This window comes from Gossypium arboreum, chromosome 7 (genome assembly GCF_025698485.1).
Source record: "Gossypium arboreum isolate Shixiya-1 chromosome 7, ASM2569848v2, whole genome shotgun sequence".
NCBI classification, from domain to species: domain Eukaryota; kingdom Viridiplantae; phylum Streptophyta; class Magnoliopsida; order Malvales; family Malvaceae; genus Gossypium; species Gossypium arboreum.
Window position 1 is genome coordinate 104,454,780 of NC_069076.1, and position 17,322 is coordinate 104,472,101.

The following is a 17,322-nucleotide window of genomic DNA, read 5'->3' on the forward strand; positions in this document are numbered from 1 at the left end:
TAATTTACTTGCCTTGATCTCCACTCGAAAATAAAAATTATTATTGATTCCAACTCGACCCTACCAAATATGCCACGATTTTTAATTATTTTATATTTTGTTATCAAAATTTTATGTACATTTTTACCATTTATATTTGGGGTTCATTATTGCTCCTCTTAACAATATTGTCTCAAATATTCAAACCTACGTTCTCCCTTTGGGATTGCAATATGTTTTACAAAATTAATTTTAGTGTTAAAACTAAAAATTGTACATGAACTTTGATTCAATATGCAATTTGATAAATCAACTTTGATTTAGTGCAATTATACACATGAAACTTTGATTGTGGTTTAAACATATACTTGAAACTTTGATTCTTATTCAACTATATACATTTAAAGAAATAAATATATAAATTTATTTTATATTTGATAAATATAATTATTTGCGTATGCAACACATAAACGTAAAATGATGTTACATTGATAATGGTGTCAATCATTTATGAATCAAAATTTTATGTATAAAGTTACACAAAATCAAAGTTTACATATAAAATTGCACATTAGACCAAAATTCATGTGCAGTTTTGATATTTATCTCTTAATTTTATTCATAATCAACTCAACCAGCTCAATAGTAGATATGTTTAGGTGTCGGATCGGGTCTAATCATGATATTAACACACTTTATGTTTGCCGAAACAAGCCCAGTTAAGAATATGAGCCTAAAATTTTGCTCAAGATCATCCATATTTGTAAATGGCTAACTCAAACCCTACCTGTATTATTTTTATTTTTAATATTTATTTTAGTTTTAGTTTAATATTTAATAATTTAATATATTTTTATTTATTAAAATTTTATGTACAATTATCTTAACATTTTTAATGTTACACTATAGTATTATTATATATTATTGTAGATTTAATTTTTATGTGTTATAAAGGTAAAAGTACCATGGAGCCGTTGTACTAGGAGTCAAGATTGTAATTCGTCTTCTCTACTTATAAATTGGAAAAATAGTCATTGTATGTTAGATCAAATAGCAAATTGATTATTTTGTTAAAAATTTTATCAATTTTTGTTGTTAAAAATGACCTTGTACAACAGCATGAGGTACACATGGCATGTCACATGTCACAGTCTAGTTATTCTATCAGCCACGTCAGTTTTTAACAATACAAATTGATGCAATTTTGATAAAAATGATCAATTTGCTCTTTAATTGAATATGCAGAGTCTAATTTGTCCATTTTTTAGTAGAGGGGGCAAAAAGTAATCTAACTCCTAATACAAAAGGCCTCTATGGTACTTTTATCGTGTTATAAATTACATAATATATAAAAATAAAATAATATAAAACATTACAAACTTAAATAACAACTCAAGCTAAGTTAGGCTCGAGCATTAAATATGTAAGTAATAACTAATTTATATTTTAAATGAATTTATTTAACTTTATCCAAATTTATTTTCTAAATTTAATATTTTACTCAAACTCTCTTAATTTTTAAATGAATTTTTAAACTTATACGAATAATCCTATTGGTTACCATTTCTACTCAATAAACATGCATAATTATAAGCTTTTTGTGGGTCTCAATTGAATGCGAAAGGTGAGCTAAGAAAAAAATTGAATGTGAAGGAAAGCCAGTGAAAAGCTGACACGTGATGAAAGCAATGTAGATCGCGTCGGAGCAGATTAAATTAAATAAATCCTTTAAAAGGAGTCTCCAAGCCACAGAGAATATAGTCAACATTTGCCATTACTTTTGCTTAAAATCTCAACCAAAATCCTTTATTAAATTAAAATGCAGGTTTAAGGAACTAAAATCACTAATGTGATTCTTTATTTTTATTTAGATATTTATACATTAAATTTTGGGTTAATTATACAAAATGTTTTAAATTACGAGTCAAATTTTAAAGTAGTGTCTAAATTTTAAAACAATTCAATTAAATGCTTGAATTAAAGTATTACTTCAATTAAGTTTTTCGATTAGCTTAATTGCAGCTATGGCATTAAATGTCGGTTTAAATATGATGTATTTAAAATGTTTATTAATTCATGTGTTTAAAAATGAACTACATCATATTTAAATTGACAATTAATGTCAAAGCTAAGATTGATAAAATGACCTAGTTGAAACTATGCTTTAATTTTATTTAAAGATCAATTTAGAATTCAACCGATAATTTAGGACATTTGATGCCATTAACCCTTAAATTTTTTGATGTTATTCAAGATTTGAGTCCTTTTCAATTCTAAATTTTTTCAAGTCATTCATTTAGATTATTTTATGTTCGGATTATTTAAGAATCATATCATTTTAGGTTCAAATTGTTGACGTTATAACCAAATCAAATTGGATCTATAAAATTTTTAGGTTCAGGTTAGAATTAATGAGTCTAGATTTCCCATTGAATAGATTGCATTTTCAGATAACAAATTTCTGAAAAGCAACATAAGTAAACAGAACCAAATCTAAAGCCAAGTCTCATATTCATTGGATCAATAGCCATAGCTAAAAATGTAACATCTTGTAATGCAAATATATCCTTACTGGTTTTTTATTTCAACCAGCGGCGAAACACTCAAGAACAATGATACAACAATATGCTCTTGTCATCGGACACACTAGCAAGGCGACCTCGCCCACCAGGTCGAAACGCCACTGCCCATACCTGGTCTGTGTGATTGCTCATTACTTGTATAGCTGCTCTCATCTTAAAATCCCATAGTCTAACAGTTTTGTCACTCGAGCCAGTTGCAATAGCCTCCCCATCGGGACTTACATCTACGCTTAAAACCCAACCAGTATGACCGGACATGGCCCCGATTATAGCTTTCCCTTCAACATCATGGATATGCACATGACCATCGTCCGAGGCCGAATATAGCTTCCGTGAATCATGTTCAGGAGAAAACACAAGAGACCTTACAGGCATGTAATGGCCTTCAAGGTGATGAAGAAATTTGGCACGAGCTACATCAAAAACCGAAATTGTACCATCCATCGAGCCACAAGCAAGTCGCCTTCCATCGGGACTCCATGCGACAGATAGGACGAACTTCTTGCTGCCGCTTTTGTCAGAAGGCTTGGATCCTTCAGGACGAGGAATTGATAAAGTTGCAACCAACCTCCACGTCGCAGTGTCCCACAACTTGATCGATGCACTACCCCCTCCGGCAACCGCAAGTGTTGTACCCTAAATTTTGAAGTTACTTTTAGAAACACAACCGAAACAAATTCGAGCACCTTAAACCATAAATTACAATCACAAACAAGTTCATCATAATCATAAGATGTAGCCCTGAACTCACAAAAAACATGATTACAACTTGAAAATTAGCAGAGTCCCCATGAGATTCTTCAAAGAAGACAACAGGAAATACATTATATAACAATGAATGTAGCAAAGATGGTCAATTGAGCCATAGGTGAACTAGCAAAAGACTTATGTTCAAATCCTTAGTTCACAACAGCAGGGATGGCGCCAAGGGGGACAGGCAGGGGCCTTCTCCTCCACCCCTCCCCCCCAATGGTAAATTATTGTTTTAGTCCCTTGAAGTTTTAAAATTATTAATTTAATGGTAAAAATATACTTTGATCCCCCAAAGATGACTTTTTTTAAAAAAATTTAATCCCTTTAAAATTCTAAGTAACAAGCACATACAAACATAAACTTGTACTTTAACCCCTTTCAAATTTTATAATTTAATTTTGACTCCCCCAAAGGTAAACTTCTGATTTTGTCCCTGCACAACAGTCCTGGGTTCAATCCCCAAACACCTACTACCCCAATAAAAGAAATGTAGCAAAGTTGAACTCCTAAATAATTTTTTCATACAATACCTACTTCTACACATAACCCATCAAACCCTTAAGTCGTAGGGAAAACGCATTCAAACTCATGTCCTCCTTGCAATAGCAAGGGTCCCAACTGAGATTAGAGATTTGTGCTTCTTGGTGAGAGCTTAATTAGCCAAGCTTGACTTCATTACTAGAAAGTCTAGAATCAAAAAATCATTTATTGCAAGGAAAAATGAAGGAAAAAAAAATGCTTATTTTTGCGATAACGACATAATTCTAATTGAGGCGTTGGAAAACTATATAATTCGTTAGTTTAATTAATCTAACATTAAGAATCCATGATTTATTTGAATTTCTTTCATTTCGATGAACTCTTTAGTACCATTTATGAGTGGCCTTCAGATTTTAAAAATTGGCTAAAATATGCAGTCAGTCTTTATACTTGAATAAAATTTATGATTAAGTCCTTATATTTGAAATGTTTAAAACTAAATCCTCATACTTTTCAATTTAAAAATCGCAGTCTAATCATTGACACGGTTATTTTCTGTCAAAATTTGCTACCAATACACCCAAATAATCATACTAACTGTAAAAACAAATCATTATGAACTTTGTACACTAATCATATTTTTGACAGAAAATACTAATATTGTCAACAATTGAATTAGAATTTAAGTACAAGGACTAAATCTCAAATTTTATCAACTTACAAGGACGGATGGCATATTTTCCATTTAAAAATCTAGACAAATACATGAATTAATCGATTTTCCACGGCTATAATGAATTCTCCTAAATTTCCTCCCAAAAAAAGAGTCGAACAAGAAGTATTACCTTGGGATCGAATTGCATTTGCCAGACCTCAGACGGAGGAGATTCAAGAGTGGCGATGGTAGCGTTGGTGTCAACGTCGAACACGCGAACAAAGCTGTCGAGCGCGGCGGAGGCGGCGATCACGCCGGAAGGATGAGCGGCCACCGAAACGACGCCGAGGCAGTGGCCAGTGTTAGTGCGCACGAGGTCGAGCTCGTCAGGCCTCCACACCTTAACGGTTTCGTCGAGGGAGCCCGTTAAAAGAAGCGGCGGGCGGCTGCCCGTGGCGGGAACCCAAGTGGCCGTCCAAACCGACTCGTCGTGGGCGTTTTCAACGGATTTTAGGCCTGCCAGTTTCATTGATTTTGCCATCTTTGTAACAATTAAGAACCCTAGCTCAATCTGTGATTTGATATTACAAATAGAAATTATTGGTTAAGTTTGGGGTTTTTGTTGGGGTTTTGAAATTTTGCTTTTCAAGAGGTCTAATTCTGCTAGTGATCCTTATACTTTAGCTAAAATTTAAATTTAGTCTATATTTTGTTTTTATAGGTTAAATTTTGGTATTAGTGCCTGTACTATGCATAAATTGTGGATTTAATCCATATAATTTAATTTTGTTATTTTTAGTCCCTGTACTTTTAGGATTTTAAAATTTTATTATTGACCAAATGATAGCTATTAAGTTTATTAATTTTGCTAATTCTAAAATTTGATGTGAAAAATATATTCATTAAATTCATTATGATACAACTTTTCATTGTAACTTTTAAAAATTGTTAACATATCTTACACAAATTGTATTATCATGTAAAGTTAGATTATTTTTATGCAAATATTAACAAAAGATGAAGCCTCGTAAATCATTTTACACTACGACAACGGTTAGCAATTTTAAGTAAATATTCATATTTGAGGAAATAATATAAGTTCGAATTTTGAAGACAACCTTATTGGAAAAAGCATCCACGAACCTAGAACATAAAATTTAAAACAAACATGAAAAATACTCAAAAGATAAGATTTGAATAAATTATAAGTTTGAATTATATTTTGATCACTGAATTTTCAAATCTTATATACTAATTTATGATTTTATGATGGGAAAATAGGAGAGGATGGAAACTTTTTGAAAAAAGAGAAGTCAAAAAAAAAAAAAGAAGAAGAAGAGAAAATGGAAATTATTAGAAGGATAAGGGGAAAAAAAAATATTCACGTGAAATGGAAGGGAAAAAATATAACATTATTAACGGTGTCATGTTAGTTTGCCGCTATACCATTAACATTAATTAATAATTTGATAATCATAACATAACAAATTAATAACATTAATGACCGTATAGTAATTTTTAAAACTTGATGATAAAAATTCAATTTAAATTATGACTACATTTATAATTTACCTTAAATAGTTTTTTATACAGTGATTAAGCTACGTATAACTCTTAATTCTTAAATGAAGGATATTACAATGGAGTTAATGATTTCTGGTTCCCTTATTGGCAAAAGCAAAAAAGAAAAGAAAATAAATGATGAGTTATGTTGTTGTCAAAACAATTCCATTTTAAAAGAGTCTATTATCATAGTTAAAAATATTTGATAGATTACGATTGAAAATTTTAACTTTACAAGTAAATTTAGTTATTCTCTCTTTTAAGCGGTCCAAATAAGTTTTAAAAAACACATAACTTTTAGAATTTAACTATTTTTCTCTTTAAAAGAAGAAGAAGAGAAATATGATAATATTTTAACCATGTTATTGAGCAACTTAATGCTACATTTTTGGATTTTAAAATTTAAATATAATTATTAGCATCGTTAGAATTATTTTATCAATTTTGTTAGTGTAATTTTTGAAATTAAAAAAATCACTTGGTAATCATGTAAAAAATGATATTGTACTAGATCTGAATTTAGAAAAAGAATTTTAATAGTATTAGTAATTGAATTTACATTTTAAATATAAAAAACAGAAGGATTAAAATTTTAAAAGTAAAAATAAGTGGACTAAATTCTAAATTAAGAAAAAAATAGTGTTGTAATGAATTTAAATTTACAATAAAATTTTAATAATATTAACAATTAAACTTAAGTTTTAAATCCGAAAAATAAAGAGATTAAATTTCTAAAAAAAAAAACTAAATTCTAAATTAATTAAGAATCTAGTCACTTATAGCATATTTTAACGTTACGTATTTACATATTTCAACTAGGCCTCATCTTTTGATTTAAAAAGCCCATTTTACCGTTAGTCTTAGTAGTAGCTCATACGCTGCGTTTTAGCTCCTAAATCATCTCGAATATTCCATAACAACAATGAAATCAAAACAAGAAAACCCCTAAACCCTAAAACCCCTTAACAAAGACAACCATCATCTTCCTTCTGATTATTTTTCCCATCAAATTTCCCGGAAAATCACATAAAGAAGGAAAAAGTACCTAACAAGAAAGATGGTCTGGTTTCAATGCGAGGATTGCGGCGAGAACTTGAAGAAACCTAAGTTACCAAATCACTTTAGGATTTGCTCTGCTTCAAAGGTCTTCTTCTTCTTTGTTTAGAAAATCATTTTTTTTCTTTGGTTAATCTCTAATTCTCGGCTAACCCATTATTGTTTCGGTTGATTCTTTAGCTTTCATGCATTGATTGTGGAGTGATTTTTGGGCAGCAAAATGTTCAAAGCCATACACAGTGCATGACTGAGATGGTAAGTTCCTTAATCCCTTAAAATCTTATTTATTTAATTGCGGTGTAATTATGGTTTTAGTCCCTTTACTATGTTAAATTTTAAGATTTAATATTTATTTTGTTTTGACAGTATTTGATACATTATTATTATATAATGTTAGTAGCAGGTCCAAATTGTTTTTAACAACGTAGGTTTGAACTTCGGAGATAACATTGTTGGGAGTAGCATTCATGAAATCTGAATATAGACAGTAAAACGGAAATGGAGAAAAAAAAGAAACAAACTTAGTTGACATGAAAATTTATTATTGGTTGAACATTTTTTGATAGTCTGACTGAATAATGGATGAAAGAAAAATTTACGTCATTACTTAAACGGTGGCACGTTATTATCAAGTTGGACCTACTAATAAAGTTATAAAAAGTATGAATGAACAAATTATATCAAATTAAAGTAATGGCTTAAATCTCGAGTTTCTGTATGGTAGAGGGACTAAAACCATAATTAGACATTAATTTCTGATAAGTAATCTGACTGACATTTTTTTTTTTTGGTTTTATATTCAGGAAAAATATGGTCCTAAAGGACAAGGGAAAACACCAAGTGGTTCAAATTCAAAACCCAACAAGCAAACAAAGGAAAAACCTGATATTGATATCAATGTCGGGTTATCTCAACGTCCTCCATGGTTTTGTAGGTAAATTTTTACACTTTTTTTTTATATTTAAAATGATTGAATATATATTGATTATGTTGACATGTAAGATATTGTTGAGGACTATATGAGTCAAGAGATTTCCTTAGGATCGTATTGTAATCTCTTTGTTGACAGCTTGTTTTCCGTTGGTAGAAACATTTAACTTAAATAAGCTCAATTCTAACTGAAAAGTTGTGAAGGGTGTTAGATTAGAATCGTAAATGGCTTTGTACAATGAAGGAAAAAAATGGGAGTGTTTCTTTAATTATAAGTATATTTTGGAGAATTCTCTTCTTCGGATAAGTAGTAAGAAGCATTTTAATTGCTACCGTAAATATCGTCAGCGACAATAACAAGCAATTTATGTGAACATGGCGGATTACAAAGTGCAATGTTAATATTGTCCGCTTTAATTTTGCAGCGATTGTTATCAGTGTTCTTCATTTGATTATGTCTACTAATGCGTTGTTTGGGAAGGATATAGTTTTGACATGGTGAATGTATCTGAGAGGTCCCTCTATTATAGAGATCTGATCAAATTAGTCCCTATACTGTTAAATGGATCAATTTAGTCCCTATACCATTAAAAGAATCAAATTGGGGCAAATTGGAATAGAATTAACATTTATTGTTAAAAAAATATCATTTACTGTTTACCTGAGATTTTTAAAGTTTTTATGGTTATATAAATGAAATTTTTTGTTTGGAATTAAATTGCAATTGAAACAAATAATTTTCAAGACATTTTGTATATAGTAAAAGTTACCTTTGTTACAATTTGGACTTATTTGATTCTTTTTAATAGTATAAAGACTAAATTGATCCATTTAATAATAGAGAAACTAATTTGATCATATCCTTATAATACAGGGACCTTCCAAGTACTTTAACTGTTTTGACATCGATAGTTTTGTAAGTTGAAGACTGCCGCTTGGTTAAGTAGCATTATTCCAGCATAGGATAGTCGCCTTTCGATTTAAAGGCTCACGATCCTTCATAGGGAGCTTTCTAGTAATCGGTGGCATTCCTAGGTAGTGAACAGGCAATGCGCCTAGCCTGAAGCCAGTAGATTTCTGAATAGGTTCAGAGCTTAGAATGCCGGTGGAGACGATTTCAATTTTTGAATTATCTAGTTGCTGCCCTGATAAGTATTGCAGAGAGTTCCAAACCTATAGTTTGCAATAAAGATTTTTCTTGAATAATGCATCTCTGTGGTTGACTTGTGGTTTTCTTGTTTCCGGTTAATGTTTTTGTCCTTTAGCAGTATATTTCTAGGGCCAATACTCAAGAATCTGATCTTTTTAAGTTTAAAACACCAAACTTACTGGAATTGAATTTTCTTTGGTGTGTCATTTGATGAATCGATTAATAATGTTCTGCCTAATCGCCGAATATAGTGACTTTGACATTTCATTTCTCGAGCAGTTTGTTTTGAGCTCTTGATCTATAGTCCGAGCACTATCACAGTGTAAAATGTTGCTTGTGTATTAATCCTTGTCTTTTTGTTATTTATCGTTCTATGGCTCGTGATCTGAGGAGGTTCTCGTCGTTATCTATGTATTTGGCAGTCTTTGCAATTCCAAGGCTACCAGTCAGCAGACCTTGCTTCTTCATGCCGACGGAAAGAAGCACAGGGCAAAAGCTCGGGCATTTCATGCTAAGCAACAACCTAAACAGATGGAAGAATCCGCTCCGGAATCAAAGGTTTCAGCTGAAAATAAAGAGAATGGTGAGCTGCCGGAGAATAAATCTGTTGGAGATGCCAAATCACAGGATCTGCCTGAAGATGGTCAACCCCAAATCAACTCAGAAGCAACAAAAGGAGATTTACCTTCAACTAAAAAGAGAAAGTTTGATGCGTCTGTGACGGATGGTACTGAAAAAACTAGTGCGGGTGACGGCTCTGTTGAAACGGGCAATGGAGAAGTAAATGATGCAAAGGGAAAGGCAAAGAAATCCAAGCATAATGTCGTAAAAGAAGATAAAGTAGAATCCGCCTCTACGAAAGAAGACAAGAAAAAGAAGATAAAGTGGAAGAAGTTGATCAAAGACACCTTGAAATCCGTACGTCTCCTAATTAAGATTCATTTGATTTCATACTTTTTTTCTTGTTATGCTTAAATCCGTACCGTAGCTTTGTTAAGATAAACACAGTGAAAGAATGATCGGGAACTAAGCAGAGGCACATTGATGCAAAGTCGTTTCATGTTTATTATATTTACAACCATCTTTCCCTCAGTTTGTCCATGCATTTGCATTTATGCTTTCTTTTCGATGCATGTGGCAGAGTCCTGATGGAGTTTTAAAGATGCGGAAGCTGGAAAAACGGGTTCTAAAGGCCCTCCAAGAATCCGGTGTTGATGAAGACAAGTCTCAACTAAGTGAAATATTGCAGCACAAGGTAAGAGGAGGTTCTGTGTCAAGGGTCCTTCTATGAGATTTTTTTTTTGCATAAACTACATTAGTTGTCACCCAACTATATTTTATTTTCTTTTTTTGTCATCCAACTATGAAAAGCTGCAAAATGGTCACCCAACTGTGAAAAGTTATAAAATGATCACTTAGCTATTCAATTTTGTCCTTTCTGTCACCCAACTATCTTAAATTTTTGGATGTTTTCATTTTTACGTTAGTCGGCTGGTGACAAAAAAAGATAAAATCGAATAGTTAAGTGATCATTTTGTATCTTTTCATAATTTAGTGAGCAAAAAAGAAAAAAAATCATAGTTGAATAACCTCTATTGTAGTGTACCCTTTTTTTTTTTTTTTTTGTATAATTCACGCACCTTTGGTTGGAGCAAATCACTGCTAACACACACATCACAGTAGGCAACACTCTTGCGACACCTGACCAATGAGTCACAATTTGGGGTTCTCGTTTATGTGAATTTGGTTAGGAGTTGAGGCTCTTGTTTCGTTCATCACAACACAATCTTCATTTTCTCTTGTAATGCAGATTACTTCGAACGACAGATTTTGGTCGATGGCAACTACGTCCGTTTAGCAGCTAAAGACTGAAAATCGAGCTTTTGATGAAAGCTCTTTTTGTGTGTGAAGCATGGCAATGTCGCCAGTAATCGGTTTCGATGGCAGGTTTGCTGTCAATTCATTCAATTTTGCTCATTTTAATGAAAAAACCAGTAATTTATTAGTAAGTTTTGCTTGAGAATCAACTTTGTAGCTGGCCCTTCGGTTGAGGCTTAATCTAGTAATTGTTGCAAATGCTTCAGAAACTGTATTTTTTTTAATTTTTGTACCTTGTTTATGGATTAATGCCACCAAATTCATTCGATCTCATTTTAATTTGATTTTTACTTACATTTTTTAAAAATCAATCCTTTTAAAAGCTATTATATTTTTGAACATGACTCTTAAAAAATAGTTAATATCCTCAAATTGACAATGCTTTCTAAATTAGTTTAGTGGTTGAATTGATTAGAATTAATCAAATTATTGATTTGATCAATTAATAAATCAAATAATTAAAATTAAAAATTATTTAAAAGTTAATAGAATTCGATTCAATTAAATTTTTTAAATTTTAAAAGGGTAAAATTATAATTTTATATAAGGAAATGAGACAAACAGCTCCATAAATGCCGAAACTCATCAACCATTCAAGTTTTATTGCATTAATGAAACTCGTCAAATTACTTACAAATAAACATAGCCTCATACATTTTCACGGTTCTCTAAAATGGCAATGATAAATTTCTTGTATAAATTTCTATAAACAAACAAACCCAGTTGTCTCAAATATTTGTTTTCTTTACAATGATCCTCTCAGCAAATGGCACAATGTTGATCCAGTTCCTCCATTGCACCTAATGCATTTGATACTTTCGATTTTGCATGCATTTTCAACATGTACGAACGCACTTCGGTTCCGCATAATTAAGTCGAAAACAAAACAAAAACTATTACGATCAACACTACAACAGAACACGCCATTGCCTACAACAAAGTCGGACCACGCATGTTTGATCAATACAAAAGTTATTTATAAGAGAGGAGAAAGGGAAAGGTGATGGTCGGATGTACTTACAGCGATAGCAGAAGCGGCAAGGCCAGCTCTCTCTCTCGGATCTTTACGGTAATGATTTCCGAAATAGAGAAACGTAGCATAGTACCACATTAATGGACACATAAATCCTACAAGGAAGCTGTTAAGAAATAGAGACGACATGAGAAAATGGAAAACACTGAAGAAAGGAAAACAGAGAAGAGTTGAAAAGTACTCACGAAAACCATCCAATCCCACAACCAAAACACGGAAGAGGTTTGTCGAAAATCCCCGTTTGGAAGTCTTCCTCGTCTTTGATAAGTGTATACTTGCCTTTCCCCACTGCATCGGGTGCTTGCCCTAACATGATTTATTCATTAAGATAAAGCTACAAGTACAGGTCAAAATATCCCCAATTGAACATGTGATTAGCTTAATGGAGTTCATACCTTTGAATACCGAATAGTACCGAGCAGACGGCCTTAAAAGATCGAGATGTTTATCAGAAAGTGATTTTGTAACCTCGAGGCTATTTCTCAGACTCCCAGACTCCTCGACAGCAACACCTGCAAGATTACGAGGTAGTGTTGTAGTTAGGAAACTAATTAATAGATTCAATCATTTGCTTTATTTTCTCTCTAAAATCCACATGAACTCCTCGTTTCTATTGCCATGATGGAATGTCTCCGATAACAGGTTAAGACAACCGTGATCATTTTGTATCTTTCATAATTTAGTGAGCAAAAAGAAAAAAATCATAGTTGAATAACCTCTATTGTAGTGTACCCTTTTTTTTTTTTTTTTGTATAATTCACGCACCTTTGGTTGGAGCAAATCACTGCTAACACACACATCACAGTAGGCAACACTCTTGCGACACCTGACCAATGAGTCACAATTTGGGGTTCTCGTTTATGTGAATTTGGTTAGGAGTTGAGGCTCTTGTTTCGTTCATCACAACACAATCTTCATTTTTCTCTTGTAATGCAGATTACTTCGAACGACAGATTTTTGGTCGATGGCAACTACGTCCGTTTAGCAGCTAAAGACTGAAAATCGAGCTTTTGATGAAAGCTCTTTTTGTGTGTGAAGCATGGCAATGTCGCCAGTAATCGGTTTCGATGGCAGGTTTGCTGTCAATTCATTCAATTTTGCTCATTTTAATGAAAAAACCAGTAATTTATTAGTAAGTTTTGCTTGAGAATCAACTTTGTAGCTGGCCCTTCGGTTGAGGCTTAATCTAGTAATTGTTGCAAATGCTTCAGAAACTGTATTTTTTTTTTAATTTTTGTACCTTGTTTATGGATTAATGCCACCAAATTCATTCGATCTCATTTTAATTTGATTTTTACTTACATTTTTTAAAAATCAATCCTTTTAAAAGCTATTATATTTTTGAACATGACTCTTAAAAAATAGTTAATATCCTCAAATTGACAATGCTTTCTAAATTAGTTTAGTGGTTGAATTGATTAGAATTAATCAAATTATTGATTTGATCAATTAATAAATCAAATAATTAAAATTAAAATTATTTAAAAGTTAATAGAATTCGATTCAATTAAATTTTTTAAATTTTTAAAAGGGTAAAATTATAATTTTATATAAGGAAATGAGACAAACAGCTCCATAAATGCCGAAACTCATCAACCATTCAAGTTTTATTGCATTAATGAAACTCGTCAAATTACTTACAAATAAACATAGCCTCATACATTTTCACGGTTCTCTAAAATGGCAATGATAAATTTCTTGTATAAATTTCTATAAACAAACAAACCCAGTTGTCTCAAATATTTGTTTTCTTTACAATGATCCTCTCAGCAAATGGCACAATGTTGATCCAGTTCCTCCATTGCACCTAATGCATTTGATACTTTCGATTTTGCATGCATTTTCAACATGTACGAACGCACTTCGGTTCCGCATAATTAAGTCGAAAACAAAACAAAACTATTACGATCAACACTACAACAGAACACGCCATTGCCTACAACAAAGTCGGACCACGCATGTTTGATCAATACAAAAGTTATTTATAAGAGAGGAGAAAGGAAAGGTGATGGTCGGATGTACTTACAGCGATAGCAGAAGCGGCAAGGCCAGCTCTCTCTCTCGGATCTTTACGGTAATGATTTCCGAAATAGAGAAACGTAGCATAGTACCACATTAATGGACACATAAATCCTACAAGGAAGCTGTTAAGAAATAGAGACGACATGAGAAAATGGAAAACACTGAAGAAAGGAAAACAGAGAAGAGTTGAAAAGTACTCACGAAAACCATCCAATCCCACAACCAAAACACGGAAGAGGTTTGTCGAAAATCCCCGTTTGGAAGTCTTCCTCGTCTTTGATAAGTGTATACTTGCCTTTCCCCACTGCATCGGGTGCTTGCCCTAACATGATTTATTCATTAAGATAAAGCTACAAGTACAGGTCAAAATATCCCCAATTGAACATGTGATTAGCTTAATGGAGTTCATACCTTTGAATACCGAATAGTACCGAGCAGACGGCCTTAAAAGATCGAGATGTTTATCAGAAAGTGATTTTGTAACCTCGAGGCTATTTCTCAGACTCCCAGACTCCTCGACAGCAACACCTGCAAGATTACGAGGTAGTGTTGTAGTTAGGAAACTAATTAATAGATTCAATCATTTGCTTTATTTTCTCTCTAAAATCCACATGAACTCCTCGTTTCTATTGCCATGATGGAATGTCTCCGATAACAGGTTAAGACAACCTTTTTTCAAAGAAGAGGAATGAACATAATCGAACAGCATTGCACCAATAGAAATGAAAACAGTGGGACAAAAGTATTATACAAGTCTCTATACTAGGAGTCAAATTGCATTTTGGCCTCTCTTCTCAAAAAATGAGCAAATTAGCCTTTGCATGTTAGATCAAAGAGCAAACTAACCCCTTTTATTGAAAATTTCATCCATTTGTACCATTAAAAACTGACATAACTAGACGGAATAATCAAACAATAATACATGGCATGTCATATGCTGACGTACAAGGATCTAACCTATATGGATTAATTTAACCATTTTTAAGTAGAAGGTACAAAATAAAACCGACTCCCAGGCTTCCATTGTACTTTTACAAAAAAAAAGAAAACATATTTAGGAGATAAATTTAGTAAACATGAAGAAGATTACCATGATCCATGTGTTCGGAGCCTTTAAACTCCTCGGCGTACACTCCAAAGGACAAATTCCCTGCTTCAAATGACAAAGAACTCCTATTCAGTCACATGTTTTTGTTTCATATTTACAAGAACAGTCAAAATTCGATGCAATCCGGCTAGCCTATCAAATGCCCAATACAACCGAGCTCGAGTGATGATGATAACGGCATGTGCCGACGGGTTTAACCCAGTCGACACATGCAAATCTTTATCACTATCACTAAGCTTGACTATGTCTTTGAGCTCGGGAGTTCGGGCATTTGATCTACTATCGGGATCATATAAAAAATTCAGAATTAGCTATACTATCACCAAAGCAAATTAAGAACTAAAAATTAAAAATTAAAAAAATATATATATTTTTCATCAGAGTCAACTTGTTCTTAGAATTTCTCAAACAACAAAAATCATAGGTTTTTTTTTTTGGAAACTTCGCTATAATCAGTCCTAAGAATTCATGAATTCAACTAAAATTGGGAAATTATCCATCGATAAACTGAATATATATACATATTTATCAATTGGGGGAAAATAAAGAAGCAAAAATGACCCCCCCCCAAAAAAATTGATTACAAATCTAATATATTTCAATGATTCGTTACTCCAATTTGCTTTAATTGGATCAATAATTACTAAATAAATCCCAAGCTAATGATGAACAAGAAAAAAAGATTAACAATAAAAAAATCATCAGCACTAAAATCCAAAAATAAAAAAGTAAAAGAAAGAGAGGAACTTGCCTGCGAAGAACTCGAACTGGAGTGAAGCTTTCTGGATCGATTATTCTTTATGTCAATCGAAGAAATTAAAAAAGAAATGTAAATTTAAATGAAGAGTGTTTGAGATGAGAAGCAAAGGCCGAAAAATTATACTTTTTGTAATGAAAAAGAAGAGCGAAAATTTGACTTCTGGTTTGTGTCTTTTGGCATTGAATCCGTAATAATGGTGGAAAATTACGGAAAAAGATATATTTTTTTATTTTTGCCGCTTGTCTTAATTTGTTATTTATCCTTATCATTGCTTGTAATAAAATAAACATATTTTAAATATTTCTTTTTTATTTTCTCAGTTCGATGGCTACCGTGAAATGACAGTTAAACCCTTGACTGGAGGGATAAATGAAACTTTTAGTGCACCTTTTCTTGAATTATTTTTTATTTGTTATTTATCTAGAAAATTCACAGTTGTTTTTCAATTTAATCCTTAAATTTGAATTTTATTAAGCTACGATGAATTTTTACTATGCAAATCAAAGTAGTCACTATCGCATCTACAAATATGTAGTTTTTTTTTATTATTGAAATTGGTGTATTCTAGTATCAATATATTTTAGTATCAATTTTTTAAACGTGTATAAAAATATTTTTAATCCTCAAATGAATTATATTAATTAAGATTCAAATATAAAATATATATGCACTGGTCGGTGCACAATGTTCGTAAATTTTTATTATTTATTATCATTTTAATATTATTTATGCATCAACTAGTGTATAATATTCAAGCCAATTGTGATTAAAATTAGACGAACAGATGGTGTGACCGATGCGGATAGAAATTTTAAGTGGTGTGGAAAAGGAAGTTGGTTGCACCAGTTTATTATTAGAATTGTGCGCTTCGACCAGAACAGTCAAAACCAGTGCAGAATTGACTATAATATTTAAATTTTGTTTTGTAAATTTTTTTTGGTATTTTTATAGATTTTATATAAAATTTTAGGTGATAATATATCATAATTTCAAAATGTCACGTCATTATAACTTAGAAAAATCCAATGATTAGCACTAAAGTGGGAAAGTTTGTCAAGTTTCAAGCCTAATTTGAAACAAAAAAGTACAGGACCAAGTTAATAAAAAATGTCAAATTTAGGGACTAAAGTGTGATTTATCTCATAATTTGACTCCTCTATTCTCCGGTATTATTTGTGGTTACTCTCTTTTCTTTTATGTTTTTCAATTAATTGTCTTTACTAATTTTTAAAACTTTAATAAAAATAATCATTAAATCTTAAATATTTTTTAATTTCATATTAGAATTTGTTAAATTTTAATTTTTTTACCAATAAGAGTTAAAAGGTGATATTATTAGAACAAACCAACAAAAATAGTATTTGTTTAACAAG

The 17,322-nt window shown here is 31.7% G+C and overlaps 4 protein-coding genes across 5 annotated transcripts; 1 reads left to right on the top strand and 3 right to left on the bottom strand.

Moving 5' to 3' along the window:
• Positions 1-2,473: 2,473 nt before the first annotated feature.
• On the bottom strand, positions 2,474-5,104 carry LOC108471040 (WD repeat-containing protein VIP3-like). The gene is made up of 2 exons (XM_017772610.1): positions 4,640-5,104; positions 2,474-3,197 (listed from the first exon to the last, which is right to left on the bottom strand). The coding sequence occupies exons 1-2, from the start codon at positions 4,988-4,990 to the stop codon at positions 2,583-2,585; spliced, it is 966 nt and encodes a 321-aa protein (XP_017628099.1). The 5' UTR covers positions 4,991-5,104; the 3' UTR covers positions 2,474-2,582.
• Positions 5,105-6,883: 1,779 nt separating this feature from the next.
• On the top strand, positions 6,884-13,339 carry LOC108470135 (UBP1-associated proteins 1C). 2 transcript variants are annotated; one of them, XM_053031280.1, is made up of 6 exons: positions 6,884-7,156; positions 7,249-7,323; positions 7,872-8,002; positions 9,571-10,066; positions 10,290-10,403; positions 10,959-11,235. In XM_053031280.1, the coding sequence occupies exons 1-6, from the start codon at positions 7,070-7,072 to the stop codon at positions 11,004-11,006; spliced, it is 951 nt and encodes a 316-aa protein (XP_052887240.1). In that variant the 5' UTR covers positions 6,884-7,069; the 3' UTR covers positions 11,007-11,235. The 2 variants fall into 2 exon arrangements, with proteins under 2 accessions (XP_052887240.1, XP_017626861.1); XM_017771372.2 differs by lacking the exon at positions 10,959-11,235 and adding an exon at positions 12,996-13,339 and having other exon boundaries at positions 6,893-7,156.
• On the bottom strand, positions 11,609-12,617 carry LOC128295624 (uncharacterized; the record flags this gene model as incomplete). Its single annotated transcript, XM_053031346.1, has 4 exons — positions 11,609-11,956; positions 12,048-12,165; positions 12,245-12,365; positions 12,455-12,617. Coding segments are annotated over 4 exons (462 nt in total), but the record flags the coding sequence as incomplete, so codon positions are not given.
• A 309-nt stretch (positions 13,340-13,648) lies between the features above and the next one.
• Positions 13,649-16,211, bottom strand: LOC108481304 (uncharacterized). The gene is made up of 6 exons (XM_017784459.2): positions 15,941-16,211; positions 15,172-15,231; positions 14,493-14,609; positions 14,283-14,403; positions 14,086-14,203; positions 13,649-13,995 (listed from the first exon to the last, which is right to left on the bottom strand). Exons 2-6 carry the CDS (start codon positions 15,179-15,181, stop codon positions 13,903-13,905), a joined length of 459 nt encoding a protein of 152 aa, XP_017639948.2. The 5' UTR covers positions 15,182-15,231; positions 15,941-16,211; the 3' UTR covers positions 13,649-13,902.
• Between the last annotated feature and the right edge of the window lie 1,111 nt (positions 16,212-17,322).

Bases quoted from the DNA above. Each gene is read 5' to 3' on its own strand.
- LOC108481304 (XM_017784459.2), bottom strand. The intron at 14,204-14,282 runs GTGAGTACTTTT...ATTTCTTAACAG, and splicing joins TGTGGGATTGGATGGTTTTC to CTTCCTTGTAGGATTTATGT. The intron at 13,996-14,085 runs GTAAGTACATCC...ACTTTGTTGTAG, and splicing joins TTGCCGCTTCTGCTATCGCT to GCAATGGCGTGTTCTGTTGT.
- LOC108470135 (XM_017771372.2), top strand. From the start codon at position 7,070: ATGGTCTGGTTTCAATGCGAGGATTGCGGCGAGAACTTGAAGAAACCT. The intron at 7,157-7,248 runs GTCTTCTTCTTC...TTGATTCTTTAG, and splicing joins GGATTTGCTCTGCTTCAAAG to CTTTCATGCATTGATTGTGG. The intron at 10,404-12,995 runs GTAAGAGGAGGT...CTTGTAATGCAG, and splicing joins GTGAAATATTGCAGCACAAG to ATTACTTCGAACGACAGATT.
- LOC108471040 (XM_017772610.1), bottom strand. From the start codon at position 4,990: ATGGCAAAATCAATGAAACTGGCAGGCCTAAAATCCGTTGAAAACGCC. The intron at 3,198-4,639 runs GTAATACTTCTT...TTCAAAATTTAG, and splicing joins AAATGCAATTCGATCCCAAG to GGTACAACACTTGCGGTTGC.